General features: G+C 31.2%; 3 protein-coding genes and 2 long non-coding RNA genes across 7 annotated transcripts; all 5 read left to right on the top strand.

Moving 5' to 3' along the window:
• Positions 1 to 2,594: 2,594 nt before the first annotated feature.
• Positions 2,595 to 4,708, top strand: LOC127258275 (alkane hydroxylase MAH1-like). Its single transcript, XM_051285068.1, has 3 exons — positions 2,595 to 2,694; positions 2,833 to 2,925; positions 3,011 to 4,708. Exon 3 carries the CDS (start codon positions 3,068 to 3,070, stop codon positions 4,610 to 4,612), a length of 1,545 nt encoding a protein of 514 aa, XP_051141025.1. The 5' UTR covers positions 2,595 to 2,694; positions 2,833 to 2,925; positions 3,011 to 3,067; the 3' UTR covers positions 4,613 to 4,708.
• Positions 4,709 to 5,579: 871 nt separating this feature from the next.
• LOC127258583 (uncharacterized) lies at positions 5,580 to 7,900 on the top strand. 2 transcript variants are annotated; one of them, XM_051285485.1, is made up of 4 exons: positions 5,580 to 5,850; positions 6,802 to 7,044; positions 7,706 to 7,766; positions 7,809 to 7,900. In XM_051285485.1, the coding sequence occupies exons 1-3, from the start codon at positions 5,833 to 5,835 to the stop codon at positions 7,751 to 7,753; spliced, it is 309 nt and encodes a 102-aa protein (XP_051141442.1). In that variant the 5' UTR covers positions 5,580 to 5,832; the 3' UTR covers positions 7,754 to 7,766; positions 7,809 to 7,900. The 2 variants fall into 2 exon arrangements, with proteins under 2 accessions (XP_051141442.1, XP_051141441.1); XM_051285484.1 differs by having other exon boundaries at positions 5,581 to 5,850; positions 7,706 to 7,900.
• Positions 5,857 to 6,337, top strand: LOC127258584 (uncharacterized). The gene is made up of 2 exons (XR_007840331.1): positions 5,857 to 6,023; positions 6,110 to 6,337. It is a non-coding gene; the product is annotated as an uncharacterized LOC127258584 (long non-coding RNA).
• A 1,893-nt stretch (positions 7,901 to 9,793) lies between the features above and the next one.
• On the top strand, positions 9,794 to 11,428 carry LOC127258307 (uncharacterized). The gene is made up of 3 exons (XR_007840284.1): positions 9,794 to 9,908; positions 10,186 to 10,278; positions 11,109 to 11,428. It is a non-coding gene; the product is annotated as an uncharacterized LOC127258307 (long non-coding RNA).
• Positions 11,429 to 14,074: 2,646 nt separating this feature from the next.
• On the top strand, positions 14,075 to 16,749 carry LOC127258449 (uncharacterized). Of its 2 annotated transcripts, none has more exons than XM_051285291.1 (5): positions 14,075 to 14,239; positions 15,109 to 15,243; positions 15,901 to 16,119; positions 16,209 to 16,307; positions 16,407 to 16,749. In XM_051285291.1, the coding sequence occupies exons 2-5, from the start codon at positions 15,232 to 15,234 to the stop codon at positions 16,476 to 16,478; spliced, it is 402 nt and encodes a 133-aa protein (XP_051141248.1). In that variant the 5' UTR covers positions 14,075 to 14,239; positions 15,109 to 15,231; the 3' UTR covers positions 16,479 to 16,749. The 2 variants fall into 2 exon arrangements, with proteins under 2 accessions (XP_051141248.1, XP_051141249.1); XM_051285292.1 differs by having other exon boundaries at positions 14,075 to 14,243.
• Positions 16,750 to 20,614: the final 3,865 nt, after the last annotated feature.

Raw genomic sequence — 20,614 nt, 5'->3', positions numbered from 1 at the left:
CTGATTTAACAATGTGTTGATTTTCTTAGAAAATACTATTTAAATTTTTAGAAAATTCCAATTAATTATTTTGATAACACCAATAAAAAATACAAAGAACACAAATTATATTTATACAGGAGCACAATATATACTCTATGTAAGTGTTTTATAGAGTACCACACTTATTTTTCTACAATACTAAGGGTGTGTTTGTTTGGGGGTTTGGATTTTGAGTTGAGATTTGAATAGTAAAAATTTTGAATTTGAATAGTTGTATGATGTGATATAAATAGGTGTTGATGTGATGTTTTGAATGTAAAATTGATTTTTAGTATAATATGAAAAATGAAAAATAAGTGTTTGATTTGATGTTTTTGGGGGGAAAAAATGAAATGAATAGTAAAAATCTTTACAAATCCTTCAAACAAACACACCCTAAATATATTTTCTTAAAACGTCTGTTTAAAAAATAAACAAATAGCAGACAATTCTTATTTCTACAATATTATCTGCACTAAAAATTGATGTTATATGAATATTTACTCTATGCTTTAGAGAGAATTTAGTATGATGCCGTAACCGAAGAAGCACGGTGTGATTATATACTATTCCCTCCGTCTATTTTCAAATGTTCTATTTGATATTTACACGGATTTTTAAGTAATTAGGGTTTTTGTTATAAAATGACAAATTTGTCCTTAATCTTATGTATAGAAAATGAAAGAGTAAATAAAGTAAGGATAAAAGAATAAATTTTGTGTATAAAAATAGAAAGAAGACAATAATTGTTGAACATTAGGACGTTAGTTTGTAGACGGAGGGAGTAATTAATTTTCATCAACATAGGACTTACTCAAGAATTGACAGTTTAATTAACCATCATATAATTGTCCTCACTTTCATCGTTTTGTCATATGAATTAATGATTCAATTAACAAATTCTTCATGTATCTCATGTCTGTCAACTTAGAAAATAATATATATATATATATATATTTTGTACTATATAAAAATATTTGCTATTTATTTTTATTATATATGTTAATTGAGTCAAATTTAATTAGCTCGGAGATTCACATCCTTATTTATAAAGTAAATAAAAAACCTTGATACTATTTTGGCTCAATTAACATGAATCCACATTTTTTTTTTAAAAAAAAAAAACCACATATTTTACACGTCTAGGCCAGCTTTAATTTGCATTCTTGGGAATAATATCTTGTGGGTTGAATGACCATAATTGGATTGATTGATTGGTTGATAGATAGGAATTAATAATTTGATAAAATAAAATAGTAATATGATAAGCATATTGGATGAATAGTAATTGAAGGAGACGACGTGCATGGGACGGGGCACACTAAAGTGTGTTTGTTTGGGAGTTTGGATTTTAAATTGGGATTTGAACGGTAAAAATTTTAAATTTGAATAATTGTATGACTTGATATAAATAGGTAATAATGTGATGTTTTGAATGTAAAATTAATTTTTAGTATAATATAAAAAATAAAAAAATAAACATTTGATTTGATGTTTTTGAGGAAATTTTATTGGATGAATAATGTAATTTTGTCAAAATAAACAAAAATACCTACACATCTTTCCATGCAAACCAATGTTAACACATGCCACGTGGCAGGCACATTAATAAGTCTCTTCTTACAATTTAGTGTTTCGATATTATTTAATTAATAATTAAATCAAAGTCAACATCATGCTCCGTAATTATTAGTGTACGTACGTTTCAAGATTACTCTTTCTATTAATTGGTTCACAAGAATGGCCCACACCAAAATCCTATGCATATATCATATGTCCTAAATGAAGAAAAAAAGAAAAAGAAAAAAAACTCGGTTCAGTTTACAGGTGTGTTCAAAATTTTTTACTATTCATTAAAAGTTTTTTTTTTTTTTAAAAAAAAAATTATTTAATACTCCCTCCGTCCACTTATGTATATATTTATTTTTGGCGCAATGTTTAAAAAATAATAATATTTTAATTATACTGAGTAGTTAAAAATAGGGTAACGATACTTTTGTATTTACTTTTTTTTGTGTAAAAATAATAATGTGATGTAAAGTAAAAGTATTTGTGAAAAAAAATTTGGTATTTAATGAAATATTTATTTTATAATTGGACATCCAAAATAGAAATATATATTTTTAAATAAAAATAATTTTAAATTTTATTATGTATTTTATACATAAAATTATATAATAATCTTTTATAATAGGTATGCAAGGCTTTATTTATTTATTTATTCCAACAAACCCTTTCCTACCTGTATTATGTGTATATATATAAATACATATTTAATTGGGTTCGCTTGGTTGTAAGTTGGAGTTGTAATTGAATGTTACATTTTACTATTAAGAAATGAATGATTTAATTGTAAATTCGGTTGTGATGTAATATAAATTTTATTAGAAATAAATTTAAACTATACTCTAAAAGTATTGAAATAATATAGTTCAATAAAATATATTCGATACAAATATATTATAGTGTATTTTTTTGCAATTTACATTACAAAGTTTACAACTTACGAAATATATATGGAACTTGGAAGCAAAACTAAACCTTAAAAAATTCGATATTGTCTACGGATTCCTCATAGCCTCGCTTCGAACCTAAAAGAAAAGAGGTAGGAAAAGTCTAGTGTTGCTGTTGACGAAGGTGGGGGTGATGCAATACAGCTATTTTTTGCTTCAGGTGACGACTACACAGATACACACACATATATTACATATATATATATATATTTATATTGCTTCCTTTCATTCGGTTACCGTTCTTGATGATACTCTGCCAAATCTGTTATTACAACATTGAAGCTTAAATTAAATGCAGATCGACTGATTTCTCAACTTTCACCCGCCGCCCGATGCTTTCACTAACGTGATGCCAAAGCGTAACGGCCTCTGGTTCGGTGGTGGTTATCCGGTAATATTGATCCATTTTGCCCGGAGAATTCCATTAAAGAAGAAACCCTAATTTCTGATTTCTATATATATATATATATATACAGTCCTGTTCGATCAGCTGATTCAAAAAAGCTACATACGTTTGATGCAAAGCTCCAAAAATGGCGGATTTCTTGATCTACGCTGAGCTTTTCCTGGTGGCAGTCTGGTTCCTCGCCGTCGGAGTCTGGCATAACCGCCGGAGACTCGCCTGGAATTGGCCGATGATCGGAATGCTGCCGGCGCTGGTGATCCACGTCGGGAGGATCCACGACAGCTGCACAGAGATTTTCCGGAAGACTCGCCGGGGAACTTTTACGTTCCAGGGGCCCTGGTTTGCCAACATGGAGATTCTTGGCACAGTGAATCCAGCCAACGTTCACTACATAATGAGTTCGAATTTCCACAACTTTCCGAAGGGTCCCGACTTCCGGGAGATATTCGACGTGTTGGGGGACGGAATTTTCAATGCCGACGGCGAGTCGTGGAAGAAGCAGAGGAAGGTTGCGAGGGTCCTAATAGGGCACCAAAGGTTCCATAAGTGTCTCGTGAGGATCGGCCGCGAAAAAGTCGAGAAGGGCCTCGTCCCGGTGCTCGAAGCCGCCTGTGCCGGCAACAAGATCATCGATCTACAAGATGTTTTCCAAAGGCTCACTTTCGACACGACTTGCGCTTTGGTCACCGGGTACGACCCCGGGTGCTTGTCCCCGGATCTTCCCGACGTGCCCTTCTCGAAAGCCATGGATGAAATCGAGGAGGCGATATTCGTCCGCCACGTCTTGCCGGAGAGAATGTGGAAAATTTTGAGGTGGATTCGCGTCGGGTCGGAGAGGAAGTTGAGGCGGGCTTGGGAAGTTTTGGATAAGGTCACCGGCGAATACATCGCCAAAAAACGGGAGGAGTTGAGAAGCAAGAAGCCAGAACTAACTGATAAAAATTCCTCGAAAGAAAAGGATTCTGAAGAAGATGCTGATCTATTAACATCTTACATAAATGGAGATGAGAATCAAACACTCGACCTAAATTGCAACGATAAGTTCCTAAGGGACACCATATTGAACTTGATGATCGCGGGCCGGGATACCACGAGCTCGGCCCTAACATGGTTCACGTGGCTTGTCTCAACACACCCCGACGTGGAACTCAAAATTCGCGAAGAACTAAAATCCGTTTGTCCTAACAAGAAGTGGCATGTCTTCGAGATCGAGGAAACAAGCAAGCTAGTTTATCTTCATGGAGCCTTGTGCGAGGCCCTAAGGCTTTACCCGCCGGTCCCATTTCAACACAAGGAGCCGGTGAATCCGGACATTCTCCCCACGGGGCATCGAGTGCATTCTAAGACAAAGGTGATGTTCTTTCTATATGCAATGGGGAGGATGGAGTCGATATGGGGGAAGAATTGCCTAGAGTTTAAGCCCGAGAGGTGGATCACGGAGCGTGGAACTATTCAACACGAGCCCTCGTACAAGTTCTTGGCATTCAATGCCGGGCCGCGGACATGTTTGGGGAAGGATGTCGCGTTTACTCAAATGAAGACGGTGGCGGCTACCATGATACATAATTACGACGTTCGGATGAGCGAGGGACACCGCGTTGAACCGAATTGTTCAGTTATACTCTACATGAGGGATGGATTGAAGGTTAGGGTTGCTAGAAGGATGGAGTGATTGTCTAGATATATATGTATGGAGATTGTTTGATTTGTATGTGTTGCTTATGTATGGATTGTTGTTGTATAAATAAAAATCATATGTTTGTTTTCAGTATTAATAGAAGAATTTTAAAGCCAAACCCTGTAGTTCAAGCTGTAAGACATTCTTTACTTGGGTTAAATTCGAGTTCAATCTTAAGAGTGTGTATATGTCTGTTTTGGTCTATCAAATATTCTACCCGTCCTACTAAAATTGTTCATATTACTGTAGATACGAAAATTTAAGTACCTGTTCAACTTGCGGCACAATTGGACATAAAGGTGACGAAAGACGATGAATGGATCAAGGCAGTGAACCTGGCATCGAAGCCGATCGCGAATGTGGCGAACAGACGATTACAAGACAGTGTTGGGCATGGAGTTCTTCAACGGAACAAAGTCCGGTGTTGAATATTGTATCATATTGAAAAGAAGTTTCTTGACTTATAAGGATGTACGAGTCAGTCTATCTGATATCAATTAGTTTTAAATTTGAAGTCATGCAAGACAGACAATATAGCTTATCTTTAAAAAAAATATAATTTTTGTTTTATTTTTTGGTAAAATTTTGTTACTTTTTGTATTTTGTATTTTAAAAAGTAAATAAATAAGAAAATAAATACTCATATATAGAAATATGTATAGAAAATATAGAAATACTTTTCGAGGATTGGAGGACTAGTATTTTCATAATTTGCTTTTTCTTCTTCAATATGGATTACCATGTCCATGATTATAGAGATATGTATAATATAATGATTGAATAATTGAAAACCATACAATATTAACAATATATATATATATATATTATAATATTAGATTATAGATTTCCAATGAGAAAAGGCAGAGTGAAGCACAGCTGTGAAAAGGGCAAGTGCCTGAATGGTGGCCAAACCGTGTGACAGATTGATTCCTTGCCTTACCATCACTGCCAACTTTTTTTCCAATTCTCTCTCCAAACGCGCCCTTAATAAGCTTTCTCTATCACCATCAACCATCTTCTCTCTCTCTATAAAACCTGTAGCTAGATTCGTCAGATTCTCACACCTCATGCATTAATATAATTATTACTCTCTTCCCATCTCCCCAATCTTTAATTCTGCATCTATTGGTAGGAACTTAAAAGCTGCCTCTTCATCGAAATTTGCCACTCGAAGAACAAAAAAGATAAATCGATAAAGCTTTTGCAGATTAGAGATGGAAGACCACAAGGAGGTATCAAATTGAAGGGCTTTTGACGATTTTCAAGAATTATTACATGCGTTTTTTTTAACTATTGTATGATGAATCTCTCTGCTTCTTGATTGATTTGTTGCAGGTTTGACAAGTTTAATTCAATTTTAGGTTGAAGTTGTTTAGATTTGGGGGTTTCTGAATTTCTTGTACATGTAGGTTTTGAATCGCATTTCAAGATTGTGCAATGTCTGAACAGTGTCTTTATGTTTGTTCGAATCAATTTGGTTGATTTTCGCAGGAGTGAGATAGATCATCCATTGATTTCTGATGAGTTTCGGTCAAATAGTTGAATTGAGGAAGAAAATCGAGCTTTCATCCATGGAGAAAAGTCTAGTCTGTGTTTTCGATTTATTTATTTCAAAAGGCCATAAATAAATAAGGATGTTTTTTCTTACATCAATTTCTATAATGTCTTAGAAATCTGTGAAGAGGGATGAAGGAATGAAAACATTGGCTTATTTTTATAGCTGTCAAAATATAGACTTATTTTGGTTTGGTTTTGAGTTTTTTTTGTTAGTTTTTATGGAATTGCCAAAGCATTATTAAAATACTTTTTATAAAGTAATTGTATATGTAATGATATGTTTGTAATTTAAGTAAAAGTCAAAAGGTATTTTGATATTAGTGCACGATTATTTTTTCTAAAATAAGAAATATTTTTAAAATAGTTACTTTGTAATTAGACTACCTAAAAATGTGCGAAAATCAATCGATAGATTACTCGTGGATATGAATGGTAACTCTAGAAGTTGTTTATGAGCATTCATTGTGTAAATTTACCTTTTCGGAATCGAAGATGTTTTATTCCATTTTTTATTTTCTTGATTCAATCCATACATTACGATGGATAGCGATGATTTTGATCTAAAGAAGGCGAAGAATCTATACACTCTTGATTAACAATTACACTTGTTTGATGTCGACGTGTAGAAAAATGCTCCGTGGCTATCTGTGCCGCAATTTGGAGACTGGGATCAAAAGGGCGTCATGCCCGACTACTCCATGGATTTCACAAAAATTCGAGAAATGAGGAAGCAAAACAAGAGGGATCCATCGAGGGCTAGTCTTGGAAACGACGAAGAGCTCATAGCTCCAACCACTAGAAGTTCGGACACAATCCGCAACAATATTGACCACGACACCAAGTATCATCACGATGGCCATTCCCCAACGGTTAGCTTCTCTTCTACGAACAATTTGATGATCAAAGTTTAGTTAGTTCATTTTAATTTTGGAAAGTGCATTTGTGATAATTTTAGATATAGGTAGTTGTTAGTTAGAACACTAAATATTGGGTTAGTATAAGGAATAGCCTATGCTAGGCAAGTTGTCGACCTCTATTTAATTAAAAAACTGGGAAAAAGTCGGGAAAAATTTGAACTACTTTCATGAATTTATGGCAAGAATCTTCTTTCTTTCGATGGAGAATCCGATGTTCGAGATGGACATTGTCAAAATCTTGCGAAATGAATGAATTACGGGTTTAAGAACCCCACGAAAATTAAAATCTTGATGAGGATTTTCGTCGAGGGCGTAAATGGCATTGATGGGATGATGGAATTTGTTGTGCCCGAAGAGGAAAGCAATGTGAACTATAGTTTGATGCATCGAAAAAAATATAATGAGGTGGACCACATGAACATTGAATTGAATTTAATGGCTATAGATATGTTGTGTTGTAAGGCTTTGTAGGAATGAGTTATCTGTCTGAATAAATAGCAAAGCCCCAACCATCATATTTATGTTTATATATATATGGTTTCTTGATTATCTTTGAGTTTTATTACAGGTGGTGAATAATTTATGTATGAATATATTTGTGTTGTCGATGCAGACGAGGAAGAGCTTCTTCAGCTACTTCAACTGCTGTGTCAAAGCTTGAGAGAGAGAGAGAGAGAGAGAGAGAGAGAGAGAGAGAGAGAGAGAGAGAGAGAGAGCTCATACATGTTTAATCATCCAAATTTTACTTTCATGTTTTGACAGTGTTTGTGGTTTGGTGGAAATAATAAAATACTAGAGTTTTGTATCACTTTGCCAATCCTAAATTTTTTTTTAAGTTTATTCAAAAAAATATGTATTTTTTTATTTATAACAAATAATTTTTACATATTTTTTAATTTATATTTTATGGTCTTTTCTCAGGTGAATTTTAGTATATTAGTATTATAAATAATAGTACAACAGAAAAAAAAAAAAAAAATTATTCTTTAATCAATTTAATTTTTAATGACATTGTTTATAATATTGTGTAAATGCATAGTAATTTCACTGAATATAAAAAAATATAACTAAGAAAAAATTTATTGTTGAAAATTGAGAAAGTTTAAAATAAAAATTATGGTATTATATAGAAAAATTTAAGAAAAATAATAAATTCTTAATCTTTGTTGGACTTAGCCCAAAATTATTGGCATTTTATGAAATTTAGTATTTGGGCCATATAAAGAATATGAAATGAAGAATTTGGGCCAAGAGGTATGAAATGAAGGTGGCCCAAAGGAAAGAAAAAGTTTGATGATGGTAATAATAATGTTAGTAATAAAGAGGAGAAATTAAGACTGTGTTTTGGTTGGCATCCCAATCTCATTTGGCCATTTTTTTCAAAATATTTACAAATTATTATAATGTTAATAATGGGGTGATAAATTTATAATTAAAGAATAATTTAACATAATTATATATATAACATATTCCTTAAAAGTATATATATATTTTTTTTTATCACGAAAATATGTTTCTTATTATAGTAAAAATGAATACTCCCTCCGTAATGCAAATATGTGCTCATTTTACCGAGCACGGGTTTTAATAAAAGTGAGTAATAATTGTTACTTTTTTTTACAGTAAAAAAAACAGTACAAAAATGGAATAATTTTTTACTTTTTCGATGACAATCCAAAAAGGAAAGTGAGTACATATTTGAATGACGGAGGAGTATATATTAATACTAAAAAATGTTAACTTTTATGTAAATTACAAATATAGTATTACATATAAAATTAATTTAAAAATATATGATACGAAAGATAAAAATATCAATATTCTCTTACACATTTTTAATCCAAACATTTTCAGTAATCAATAAAATATTATTATTTTTTAATCTAATACAAAAATTTAAAAGAGGACTTTGTACCGAAACAAGAGTATATACTCTTGCCCCAAGGTATGTCTGCCCCAAGGTATGTCCGCTGCTGGATGCGAACAACTCCAAATTAATTGTAATCTAAGAAATTCATCTTTTGATGGGAAGTAGACTACTCAAAAATCTCATATTTCATTTATGTCGTAATTTTCAAGATATAGGTCCTTATTTATTTATTTATTTTTGGTTGCATTTTCATTGCTTTCAAGTATTTTATTTTATCTCGTTTGCTTGTTATACTCTTGATATTCAATTTCTTTGTTCTTACTTTACTCGTTACAACAACAACTACTACTATTATTATTATTATTATTATTATTATTATTATTATCCTCCTCTTCATTACAATATTCTACACCTAAAAGTTCGTTCCAGAATCTCTATTGACTTAACCTAGAACTCTCATTTGCGAGGGTGTGTAGTTCAAGCGGTTAAATTTTTCTTTATATGCTTGAAGTTAAGAGTTGGATCCATGTCGGGTGCGCATAACTTGTATATAGATGTCTTTGAATTTTTCCGTTGGCACATGGAATGAACTTACAACAAAGATTGACAAGTGATAAGCAACTTTGGTCGAGTGTATTTTAAATTATAAAATTATGAGATATATTAGGTAAGTTCAAATATCATTATCGGGCCAACATTACTTATATAATTAGTAACTACAATGTTTGTGGGCTTTATTGACGCAAAATTTGTAGAATTTTGCAAGGCCCAAAAATTGACGATTCACCCAAAACAAAACCCTAATCTTATCTACAAAAACCCTTGTTGTTACTTTGAAATTATGCTGTAAAGAAGAAATCATCTCCGCCGCTGCAAGGGCATATACAAAGTCCAAGAGGTCAGGGAAGATAGAAATATCGATTTTCTAGATCTAGCCACAATTGAGGTTAGAACTCGATCATTCGGTTTGCTTGAGCTCTAAAGATACATACAATTTTCATATACTCTTACACAGTGTTTGGAATCATTAGACACAAGTGGAAATTAGTTTGTCGCTTTAGCGAATCTGATGGATATGTATCTTTAATGGAAATATTGCTCTTTGGGTTGAAATTTTATATGATGTGCTTGGGTCTTTCATCTTGTATTTATAGTTTTCCTGCTATATTTATTGTTTACAATGGTGATTTTAATATTTTGACTTATCTTTGAATATTTTGCAGTATGACTTTGAATCAACCTGCACACAAGCATCATTCAAAATATTTAAACACGTCTTAAGTGGTGAAACATACATCCTCGAAATGAATTATACGGTACGTGGATTATAACATATTGAAGGATTCTATGCTCTTATGGTTATGTTATGGGAGAAAATTGCAAACAATATCCCTCATGTATACCTCATCATCGCTTTGTCATGTATTTATCTCTCTAATAAAATATATCTTACATGTTTGCAAAATTCACTATTTTTGTCGTTTGGCCGCACGTGACATTCGCACCATGCGCGGTCACGCGCAATCACACGCGGATACGCGCAACCAAATGATAGAAATGGTGACTTTTAAAAACATGTGGGATATATTTAGTTAACAAGATAAATAAAGAATAAAAATGATAATGAGGTATACATAAGGGATATTTTTTTGTAATTTTCCCTTATGTTATGTTACAAAACGAAAGATTAATGGCCTCTAATTTTGTTAAGAAGTGAGTTTTCAAATTTATATATTATGAGTTTAACCCGCCCAGTGAAATAAATTATGTTTTATAAAATATTTCGTAGAGGAATGAAATTATAAATAACGATTTGCATTGAAATGAGTTTGTAAGTGAGGATGCATTAAAGCCGGTAGGGTAAATAATAATTTGTATTATGGATGAGGTCATAGTAATAATAATAATAATAATAATAATAATAATAATAATAACAACAATAATAATCATCATCATCATCATTATTAATCATCTTCATCATAATAATCATCATCGTTGCGTCTAAGCTCTCTCTATGGATGTTAGATGAAACATCGATTTGAGAAGGTAAATTTCATAAGTACAATATTGTATTTAAATTGCTTATATATTGATGGTATAATAAATTTCGCATCAAAGTTCTTATCATGTTGCTTTTATATTGTAGGAAATGATTCACAAGGATGAAGAGATGGAGATTTTTGCATGGCCTTTGAACATTCCAATAGTAGATTTGTTGAGTAAACTAATTATATTGGTGGAGATTAATTAAACAAATGTTTGTTGTAAGTAAACTAATTAATACGCCAAAGTTCATGTAATAGTTTTTTGAATACTTCATTCTTTTAATAAAAAAACTTTTGGGCTTTATTCTTGAAATTGTATAAAGCCCAAAAGGATATTCCACTGTACACAAAACCCTAACCAAAACCCTAGTTGTTCTCTGAACCTGTAATAAGACATCATTGCTGCTGCTGCTCTGCTGCTGGAAAGACAATCATATTCAGACTTTTTTTTTTCATGTCTATCACCCACTGAGGAGAAATTCGGTCGGTACTCATCGAGCTTGCGATTTAAAGATACAAAACAACGAGTATGATTTTTTTTGAAGTAATTCAACTAAAATATAAGTTTTAAAAAATCTGAGATTTTATCATATTAATATTTGGGGCTAGACAGAAACTAGACATTGAATCTCTCAAACAATTTGGATTGAAGATTTATTCCCATATCTCAAACAATTTGGATTGAAGTATGGGTTTCTTGGTTTTTATTGTCTACATAACTAGAAACTTATATACGATATGTATATTATTATTTCCATAAATTTTACTTGATAATCTACTTATTTTAATATTCAACAATCAAGTAAAATTATACATAGGATCACATTATAATCATTTCTAATTTTAAAATTTAGTTACGATTTATGTCCGATACTAAATACTTGGTATATAGTTAAGTGTGTGTTTGTTTGGGGGATTGGATTGGATTGAATTTACACTATTCATCCAATATTTTTCTCCAAAAAAATCAAATCAAACACTTTTTTTTTATATTATATTTAAAATCAATTTGACATTCAAAACATCACATCAACACTTATTTATTTCTTAATTTTTTTGCATTGAAATATATGTTACAATAAGTTAATGGGGATATATAACAATAATGATAATTAAAAGCATGTGAAATGGAATAATGATATATGTGAGTAAATATTTTAGTTTATATAAATATACACAATTTTCATTTTTTTTTAAAACAATTTTCATTTTAAAAAAAAAAAAAATGAAGTGTAAGGATTTTTTGAAGTAAACATTCTTGTATATATATAGTAGGTGTTTTGAACTGCCTATAATAAGGTAACATTTTATTAAATAATTTTATGTCATTTAAATTTTTTTATAACAATAATTAAATATAGGAAATTCGAATAAAAATTATTTATACAACAACTATTCCTATTTCTAGAAGAATACCATTAACATTTATTTTATTTATTTGTTGCAGCCACTATATACAAAATTCAACCATATACGACAGTACATCCAAGTTACCATAAACAAGAATGAGCATGGAGGTAAAAAAAATAAAAAATTATGTTGTTAATTGTTTGTATCTTGCTTCACTTTATTATTATGTTGAATTTTAGTTTTTTTTTTCTTGTTTCCTATAGCTTGTGTGTTATTTATTGTGGATGTGTTAAGTTGTTTAGAGTCTGAAATGTTATCGAAATGTATATTGTTAGACAATTTTTACTTGTTTGTTTCCCTTTATATCGATGTGAGACGAGACTCAATGCATAAATTATTGAAAATTTTTATTATTGAGATACAAACTCTTATTCAAACACTTATCACTGTCATAAGATCATTTTCATGGTTTTTTCTCAATCCCATCACCTTGATTTACACGTATATCTCCGATGCCTTGAATGCGTGTTGACTATGTCTTCAACAACCCTTGATCTCCACCTCATCATCAAAGTTTGATTTGATCAATGCTTCCATGATCACATCTCTCTTTTAATGCTCTTATATTAGCTTTCATCTATAATCAATCTTATTTATTGTGTCTCAATGCCCCGAGATCATCAATGCTTGGATTTCCATGAGCCCATTCATAGAAGGAAAGATTCTATTATGGGCTGAATGAGCTGCCGAAGTCTTGTACATCTGATCGTGTCCACTCATTTTCACATTTGCCTAGTGAATTATGCCTTCTTACCAGCCCTCTCGCCGTTGGACTCAATATGTACGTCCCATTGGGCGTACGTGGGTTGGTAGAACTAAATAATCTATCATAATTATTGACACTACATTATCGTAGCTTTTCCCATCAATAATCACATTGAAAACATTCCCATTGACAATACAAATTTTATAGAAGATATTGTGACACAATCATTCACTGCCCCAGCCCATTTATGCATTTAGAACTCATGGAACTACACCCCTCAGCAGCATGTAAAATCTCGCTTTCATTTTCAAATATAGCTTTTTTCTTATTTTCGGGAGACTCATCATTGATGTGAAAGGTGTCTTCATCCACTATAAAGCCACAACTTGTCAAATACGACATTCGGCTTGAATGTACCCAAAACCCTAGCACTTGAAGCACTATACTGATCCCGTTGAGGCATATATAACATCAATGGAGGGTTATATTTTGGGATGTTTTTAAATAAAAGGATATGTTAATGAAGGAAGGTAATTACAAGATAAGGCTTTAATTACCGAGCCTAATATGCTAGTATCAATGCTCCAATGCTTGAACCACTAGTTCGAATCACAACTTGCTATGGCCATTGGTTGGTCGTCTTGTTTTAAGCCAAATGTTTCCCCCTTCTTTGTGCCAACATGCACAAATCTCTCATATGCGCAATATTGCTGTAATTGGATTACATTTGGAATTAAGACCACAACCCATGTCTCTGATCCTCGACCCGTTCTGCCTGACCCGAACCCCGAACCCCGTGACCCTTGATCCGTCTAGGATCCGCGCCTTTCTGAGATGGATTTCTGTCCGTCCGATCTAGGGCATTGATCACAGCCATCCGTTCTTTTTTGACACATATATAAGAGAGAGTGAGAGAGGCCGCCGCTTCAAATTGATACATACCCTCTCATATTTTCTCCTCTCTCTCTCTAGCCTATCTCAGCTTCTCTCACTGTCTCACACCTTCCGGCAACGATTCACGGTTGTACCTTTCTCCTGTAATCTTGTGGAGTTCCTTGGCATATTTCTTTTCCCTATTTTTGGTGGTTTCGGGCTGTAAAAGGCTTGTTCAACACTGTAGGTATTTAGTTTGTTACTGTTTCACTTTGTATCTTTCTGTGGGGGACTTTTCTCTTGTGTGTCGTGAGTTTGAGTGTGTTTTGTGTTGATTTTGTGTTTGTCGTGTGATTTGGAGTGACTGAGCCTTAAATCATCTAAACTTTCCCTGTTTCAAAATTCGTTGTAAATATAACTTGTTTTTGTTAATAAAAAACTTTATTTGGTCCTTAAATTTAGTTACAATACTTCTATAGTAGCATCACATATAGGCTCATACGTGATTTCAAATGTAGATTTAGTGATACATGACTTGTTTTCATCATCATTTTTATAAATTGTAAGTGCTAGATCTTCTTATGCATCGTCTCAAACATCATGATCACTACATGTAACTCGCATGACTTGATTTTCTCACCTTTCAGTCATTCAACATTCTAAATGTTTTTGTCCATAGCCATTGCATCGGTGGAATATGATATCATCATAGAACTTGATTGCTAACAATATCCTTTTCTTGGAATGAAGTTCTTCATAAGCTAAAAAATGACGTCATCGCTATACTTTTTATTAGCATCATATATAGGCTTGTATGTGACTAAAATGTTGATTTTGTGAAACCTAACTTTTTGTTACATCATCATATAGCGTTGACTTTCTTGGGAGTCAACTTTTCTTAAAATCTCCATTTCAACCGGTTGGTTTCTTGTTAAAAACTACCCCAAACATATTCTAAATATATGTAAATTGATATTTTTTTAATTAAATAACTAAAAAATCTTCAAAATTACAAAACAAGAAAAAAAAAATAATGTATTTACATTTATGAATGAAATATAATTTTATAATTTTCATTTTAAGATTTTTATCTTTGTTGGAATATTTTGCAGAATCACTCTGAATCAACCAGTAGACAAACTTCACGACGACAAAGGTGTGTGAGAGACAAGACATGGACAGCATCCTTTGAGCTGTTTAAACATGACTTAGGTGGTGAAAATTACATCCTTGAAATGAATCCCTCGGTACGTGGATCAATTATGTTTTATAAAATTATGTTCTTATGGTTGTATTATGTTATAAAACTGAAGCATGTGTTTCATTTTTGTTATGACGAAAGTTTTCTAAGGTATAATGGATTTCATCTACCTACTGAGATAAGTTATGTTTTATGCAATATTTTCATAGTGGCATAAAATAGTAAGAAGAGTTTGCATTCATGAAATGATTTTGTAAGTGGGGATAGATTAGTGTTATGGTAAATAACAGTTTGTATTATAGATGACCTCATAATAAAAAGAATGATAATTATATATCTAAACTCTTGCATTATGTGGAAGATTGGCTCAGCATACTCATTTAGATTAGATTTCTAGCCTAAACTTATAAATAGTTATCATAATTTTCTTTTTAGCTAACTAAAATATGCATTTATTATTATTGTTGTTGTTGCTGCTGCTGCTGTAGCAAACTACTGATTATGTAACTACTTATTTTACTGATTATGTAACTACTTATTTCTCTCTTGTAATAGAGCATATTTATAGAAATCTAACCAATATATATGGGTGTAATGTGCTTAAGTTGTTTATCTTCTCTATCATTATATATAATATAAAATTATTGTTATTGCATGCTATTTATAAGATTTTTTATTTATCATAATTTATTTGTGCATGTAGAGCGATGAGTTTGAAAAACAGTTGTACCATGTATGTGTGGTACAAAAGGATGGAAAACGCGATGTTGGAGTGAAGAAAATGTCACAACATACTCAAAACCCATCAAGAGATATAATAAACCCACCACTTGCACCGGTTTATAATTTATCTTTACAAGAACGGCTGGAGGGTTGGGAACTCCAAATAAGGAAACGTAATAATTCAAATTCCACCGATAAGGTAAATGATCTTATAATACATTATATTTGTAATATTGATTTTTTTTAAATTAATAATGTCACATAAAAATGGTATATTTTCTATGACAGTATTATATCCACCTGCAAGCCTCACATAGATTTCGTTCGCTTAAAGAAGTTGCATTGTTTATACTCTATGGATGTGAGATGAAACATCTACGTGAGCAGGTAAATTTTTAAAGTACAAAATTGTATTTCTATTGCTTATATATTGATAGTAAAGTGAATTTTGCATCTATGTTCTTATATTGTTCTTTTTTATTGTAGGAAAGGATACAAAAGGAGGAAGAAATGAAGATTTTTTCATGGCCTCTGAATAATCCAATAGTAGATTTGTAATTAATCAGTTACTTACGTTTATTAATTTTCTATTGTAAATTGTATGATTACTGCCCTAGCGATATCCGGCCCCTTTTTATATATATACATATATGTATGTATGTAAATATGTGATGAGGATGAGGAGGGGATCTATAACTTCATTGTGAAGAGGAGGAAACTGGAAATGCCATAGGGGAAAATGCTTTGCTGGAAAAATTCAGATGTTTTGGAAGAGATATGCGGAGTACATATTTTTCCTTTCTCTTTCAATGATTTGATGATAAGTAGGAGCTGTCTTTCTCATATATTATCGATTTCAGAGTTCCGATTCATTTCCATGATTTGCAAGCATGTTCTTGTTTGACTAAAGTTATGTCATTATAAATAGCTCGGGTGATTGATGGTTGAAAGATTGAATTTCTGGAAAATGGTCCTGAAAGTATAATGATGCAATGGTTTATGTTGCAATAATTATCTCGACAAGATAAAATTTGATTATCATGCAGTTATGGTATGTGAGTTGGTATGGTAAATATAATTTCTATAACCGAGGTGTTATGTTTTTGCATATTTGAATGCATAGAAATATGCGTGCAATTATTGTTAATCCATTTTAATATTTGTAGAATTATTTTGATGGCATATAAATTTGTTGTTATATTAGGGAATTATGTCGCATATGAAGATTTTGTATAAATTATACTACATTAGATTTTATTACAAATACTTTACACGAAAATCTAATTCAATCTCATGGTTTTACTTCAATTGTATCTATGTTGGCAAAATAAACAATGATTTTTCTTTTCTTTTTTTTTTTTTAATATAATGCGAAATCAAATTATTAACAACTCGATGGTTTACTATGAAATCATGCTTATGATTGTTGTGTATCTAATAATCAATATTTGCATTTTTTTCTCTTGAATGGTCTGATTATCATATATGGACAGTAGGTAATCAAGTTGATCAGACGAAAATAGATAAAAGTAGATTAAACAGGTTTCGTCCTGTTCCATTTCCTATAAATTTTTTAACAAGACCCATATGATTATAAACTATGGGTTTGAATTAGATGTGACAAAAATAGGCACAAAAATCCAGTCTAAACTCGGCATGAAAAATGGTGTTTGAGCCTCCAAAAATAGGCCCGAAACGCCAATAAAGCGAGCCTGGCCCTACCCGATTTTTTAAAAATTAATATTTAAAATTTAATATATTTATATATAATAACTAATAAAATAATAACAAAAATGTAGATATAGTTTGATGGCAAAGAGCTTAAGTTGTTTATATTATATTAGGTTGTGAATTCAATTCCGATGATTTAAATAAAATTGTTATTAAATTAATTTAAAATTCAAAAATAAAAAAATTTAAATTTAAATTAAAAAAATAAAACAAATTGACCCGGCATGGCCTATACAACCCACTTCGAAACCGGGCTGACCCGAATTGCCAACCCTAGTTTGAATGTGGTTCAGATCAATGTTTAGGACAAAATGTGTAGGGAATTAATATAATACAAATAATAGATTTTGATATGGACTAAACCTCATTAATCATTGAAAGGCACAGAGAGGAATGGAAACCTGCAGGCTCAAGATCAGGCTGAGAAGATTATAGTTAAGTAATTCCTTGATAATGATTGAAAATGGCAGTATTTGGTTGTAGGAGAGTGAGGCGTCGTGGGGAGAGAAAGTGAAAGAAAAGAGATTTGAGGAATGGATAGACTCTCCATTTTTCTGCTGCCTAAGAAAACACTCACAGAACACCATCTAAATGCTTTTTAATTGTTTTACTTGTTCTCTCTCTAGTTTCTTTGTATTTTATTTCATCTCTATGCAATTTTCCTATAAATTTTCATTTCCAGCATTTTTTTCGAGCTTTAATTTCTGTAACTTTTCTATTGTCTTAAGCCTTTTTCTCATTCCAAGTAATTTAAATCCTATGTATTTTATAATAACTGTAATTGCTTTATCTGAATATTTTTCTTGATTAACCCGGAGAATCTATCTTGATTTTGACCGGTCAAAATCCGAATATTTTTCTGAATTGAAATTTTAAGCGAACCTATGGAGTCACACACCAAGGGTTGAAAAGTTATCTGACTAGCCGCTTTTGTAAAGTTTTAAAAAGTATATTTTTAATACGATGTTAAACTTTTTTAGTGCGAGTGACGAGGCAAAATTATAATAGTTCTTATATATTAAGTTTATTTTGAGATTGGATATTTTGAATTGAATGTTTCACATTAGTTTTATTGGATCCAATAGAATTTATGTGAAGTAAATTATGCAATTGTCAGATATATTACTTAAGTCCAGTCCAAAATTTATATAGGGTGTGTTTTGTGCGATTTGATTTTCGATTTTACTATTTCAATTTTTTTTCTCTAAAAATATCAAATCGACAGCTATTTTCTATTTATTATATTACACTGAAATTAACTTTTACATTCAATACATCACATCAATACATATTTATATCACATCAAACAACTATTTCAATTCAAATTTTACTATTCAAAACCAAAATCTTACAAATAAATACACCCATAGTAGTACTATAAAGACTTATATTAGTAACTACAAAGTTGTGGGCTTCATTAACGCAAAATTTCATAAATTTTGCGAAGCCCAAAACCTGATAAGTCGCCCAACAAAACCCTAATTCTATCTATAAAAACCCTAGTTGTTCCTTCGAAATTATGTTAAAATGAAAAATCATCTTGCCGCCGCGAGGACATAGACAGAGTCCAAGTGGTCAATTGGGTTTTCTAGATCTAGCCAACATTGACAGGAATACTCGATCATTCAGCTTGCTTGAGCTCTAAAGACACAAAACAACGAGTTTGGGGATTGAGATTTAGGGATCGATTCGCCTACATATAATTTTTATATACGCTAACATTGTGTTTGGAACCATCAGATGCAATTGGAGACATAGATATTAACTCTTTTTACGTTTGTAGATTAAAGATGCAGATCACATCGTTGCCGGCAAAAAACCAATGTAAGTATTAATAGTTTTTTGCTTATACAATCTATAACCTTAGCTAAAATTTCTTTTCATTTACTTTTAGAAAAATATTGCTTTTGAAAGTTCTTTTATACTCTATGTTTCAAAAGTTATTTATAAACATTCACAAGTTTGTCGGAATATTTTATCCTTAAGAAACCATATTATACAATGTTTAGTTTTGTTAGTTTGTACTTTAGCAAATCTAATGGATATGTATATATATGAACTGTTTAGGTCTTTTATCTTTGTATTTATAGTTTTCTGACATATTTATTGTACACAATATTGAAATAAATTAAAATTTTGATTTTAATGTTTTTACTCATATTGGATCATGAATTTGCAGTATCATTCTCAGTCAATCATAAGGCAAGCATCATTCAAAGTATTTGGGAACTCCAAATAAGAAAGTGTAATAATTCAAGTTCCACCGATAAGGTATATAATTCTACGATACATTATATTTGTAATATTGATTATTTGAAATAATAATGTTACATAAAAATTATATATTTTCTATGGCAGTATTATATCCACCTACAAGCCTCACATACATTTCGTTCACCGAAAGAAGTTGCGCTGTTTATACTCTATGAATGTGAGATGAAATATCTACGAGATAAGGTAAATTTAAAAGTACATAATTGTATTTCAACTGTTTATATATTGATAGTAAAATGAATTTCGCATCTAAGTTCTTACATTGTTCTTTTTTATTGTAAGAAAAAATACAAAAAGAGGAAGAAATGGATTAAAAATTCTACATCATTATTCATATACTTGTGGAAATTACAATGTTCAATGGGGGGTTTAATTACTAGGTATTTTCCATATATTAGGATTCCTTAATGGCAAATATTTAATTGGAGTCACACAATGAGGATTTAAAACTGGCGATCCAGTTAGGTGGAGTTTATAGAAAGTAGTTTAAATATTTTTTTTAATTTATTTAGTAAAGCTAATAAATTGAATTATTTTTCTTAGTAACTAAAATCAGATACAGACCTTATATATTTGGATGAAAGGTTAGGTATTAATTATAATGGTGGAGATTATTTAGACAAATGTTTGTTTTAAGTAAACTAATTAATACACCAAAGTTCATGTAATAGTTTTTTGAATATTTCAGT

The sequence above is a fragment of the Andrographis paniculata genome, unplaced genomic scaffold (genome assembly GCF_009805555.1).
Source record: "Andrographis paniculata isolate CXL003 unplaced genomic scaffold, ASM980555v1 Contig59END, whole genome shotgun sequence".
Taxonomy (NCBI): domain Eukaryota; kingdom Viridiplantae; phylum Streptophyta; class Magnoliopsida; order Lamiales; family Acanthaceae; genus Andrographis; species Andrographis paniculata.
The sequence above is the reverse complement of the archived record's forward strand: the minus strand, read 5'-3'. Positions and strand labels throughout refer to the sequence as shown.

Excerpts from the sequence above, each read along its gene's own strand:
- LOC127258449 (XM_051285291.1), top strand. Across the intron at positions 16,120-16,208 it reads ATTCAAATTCCACCGATAAG|TATTATATCCACCTGCAAGC; the intron begins GTAAATGATCTT and ends TTTCTATGACAG. Across the intron at positions 16,308-16,406 it reads TGAAACATCTACGTGAGCAG|GAAAGGATACAAAAGGAGGA; the intron begins GTAAATTTTTAA and ends TTTTTATTGTAG.
- LOC127258583 (XM_051285485.1), top strand. Across the intron at positions 7,045-7,705 it reads ACGATGGCCATTCCCCAACG|ACGAGGAAGAGCTTCTTCAG; the intron begins GTTAGCTTCTCT and ends TTGTCGATGCAG.
- LOC127258275 (XM_051285068.1), top strand. The coding sequence starts at position 3,068 with ATGGCGGATTTCTTGATCTACGCTGAGCTTTTCCTGGTGGCAGTCTGG.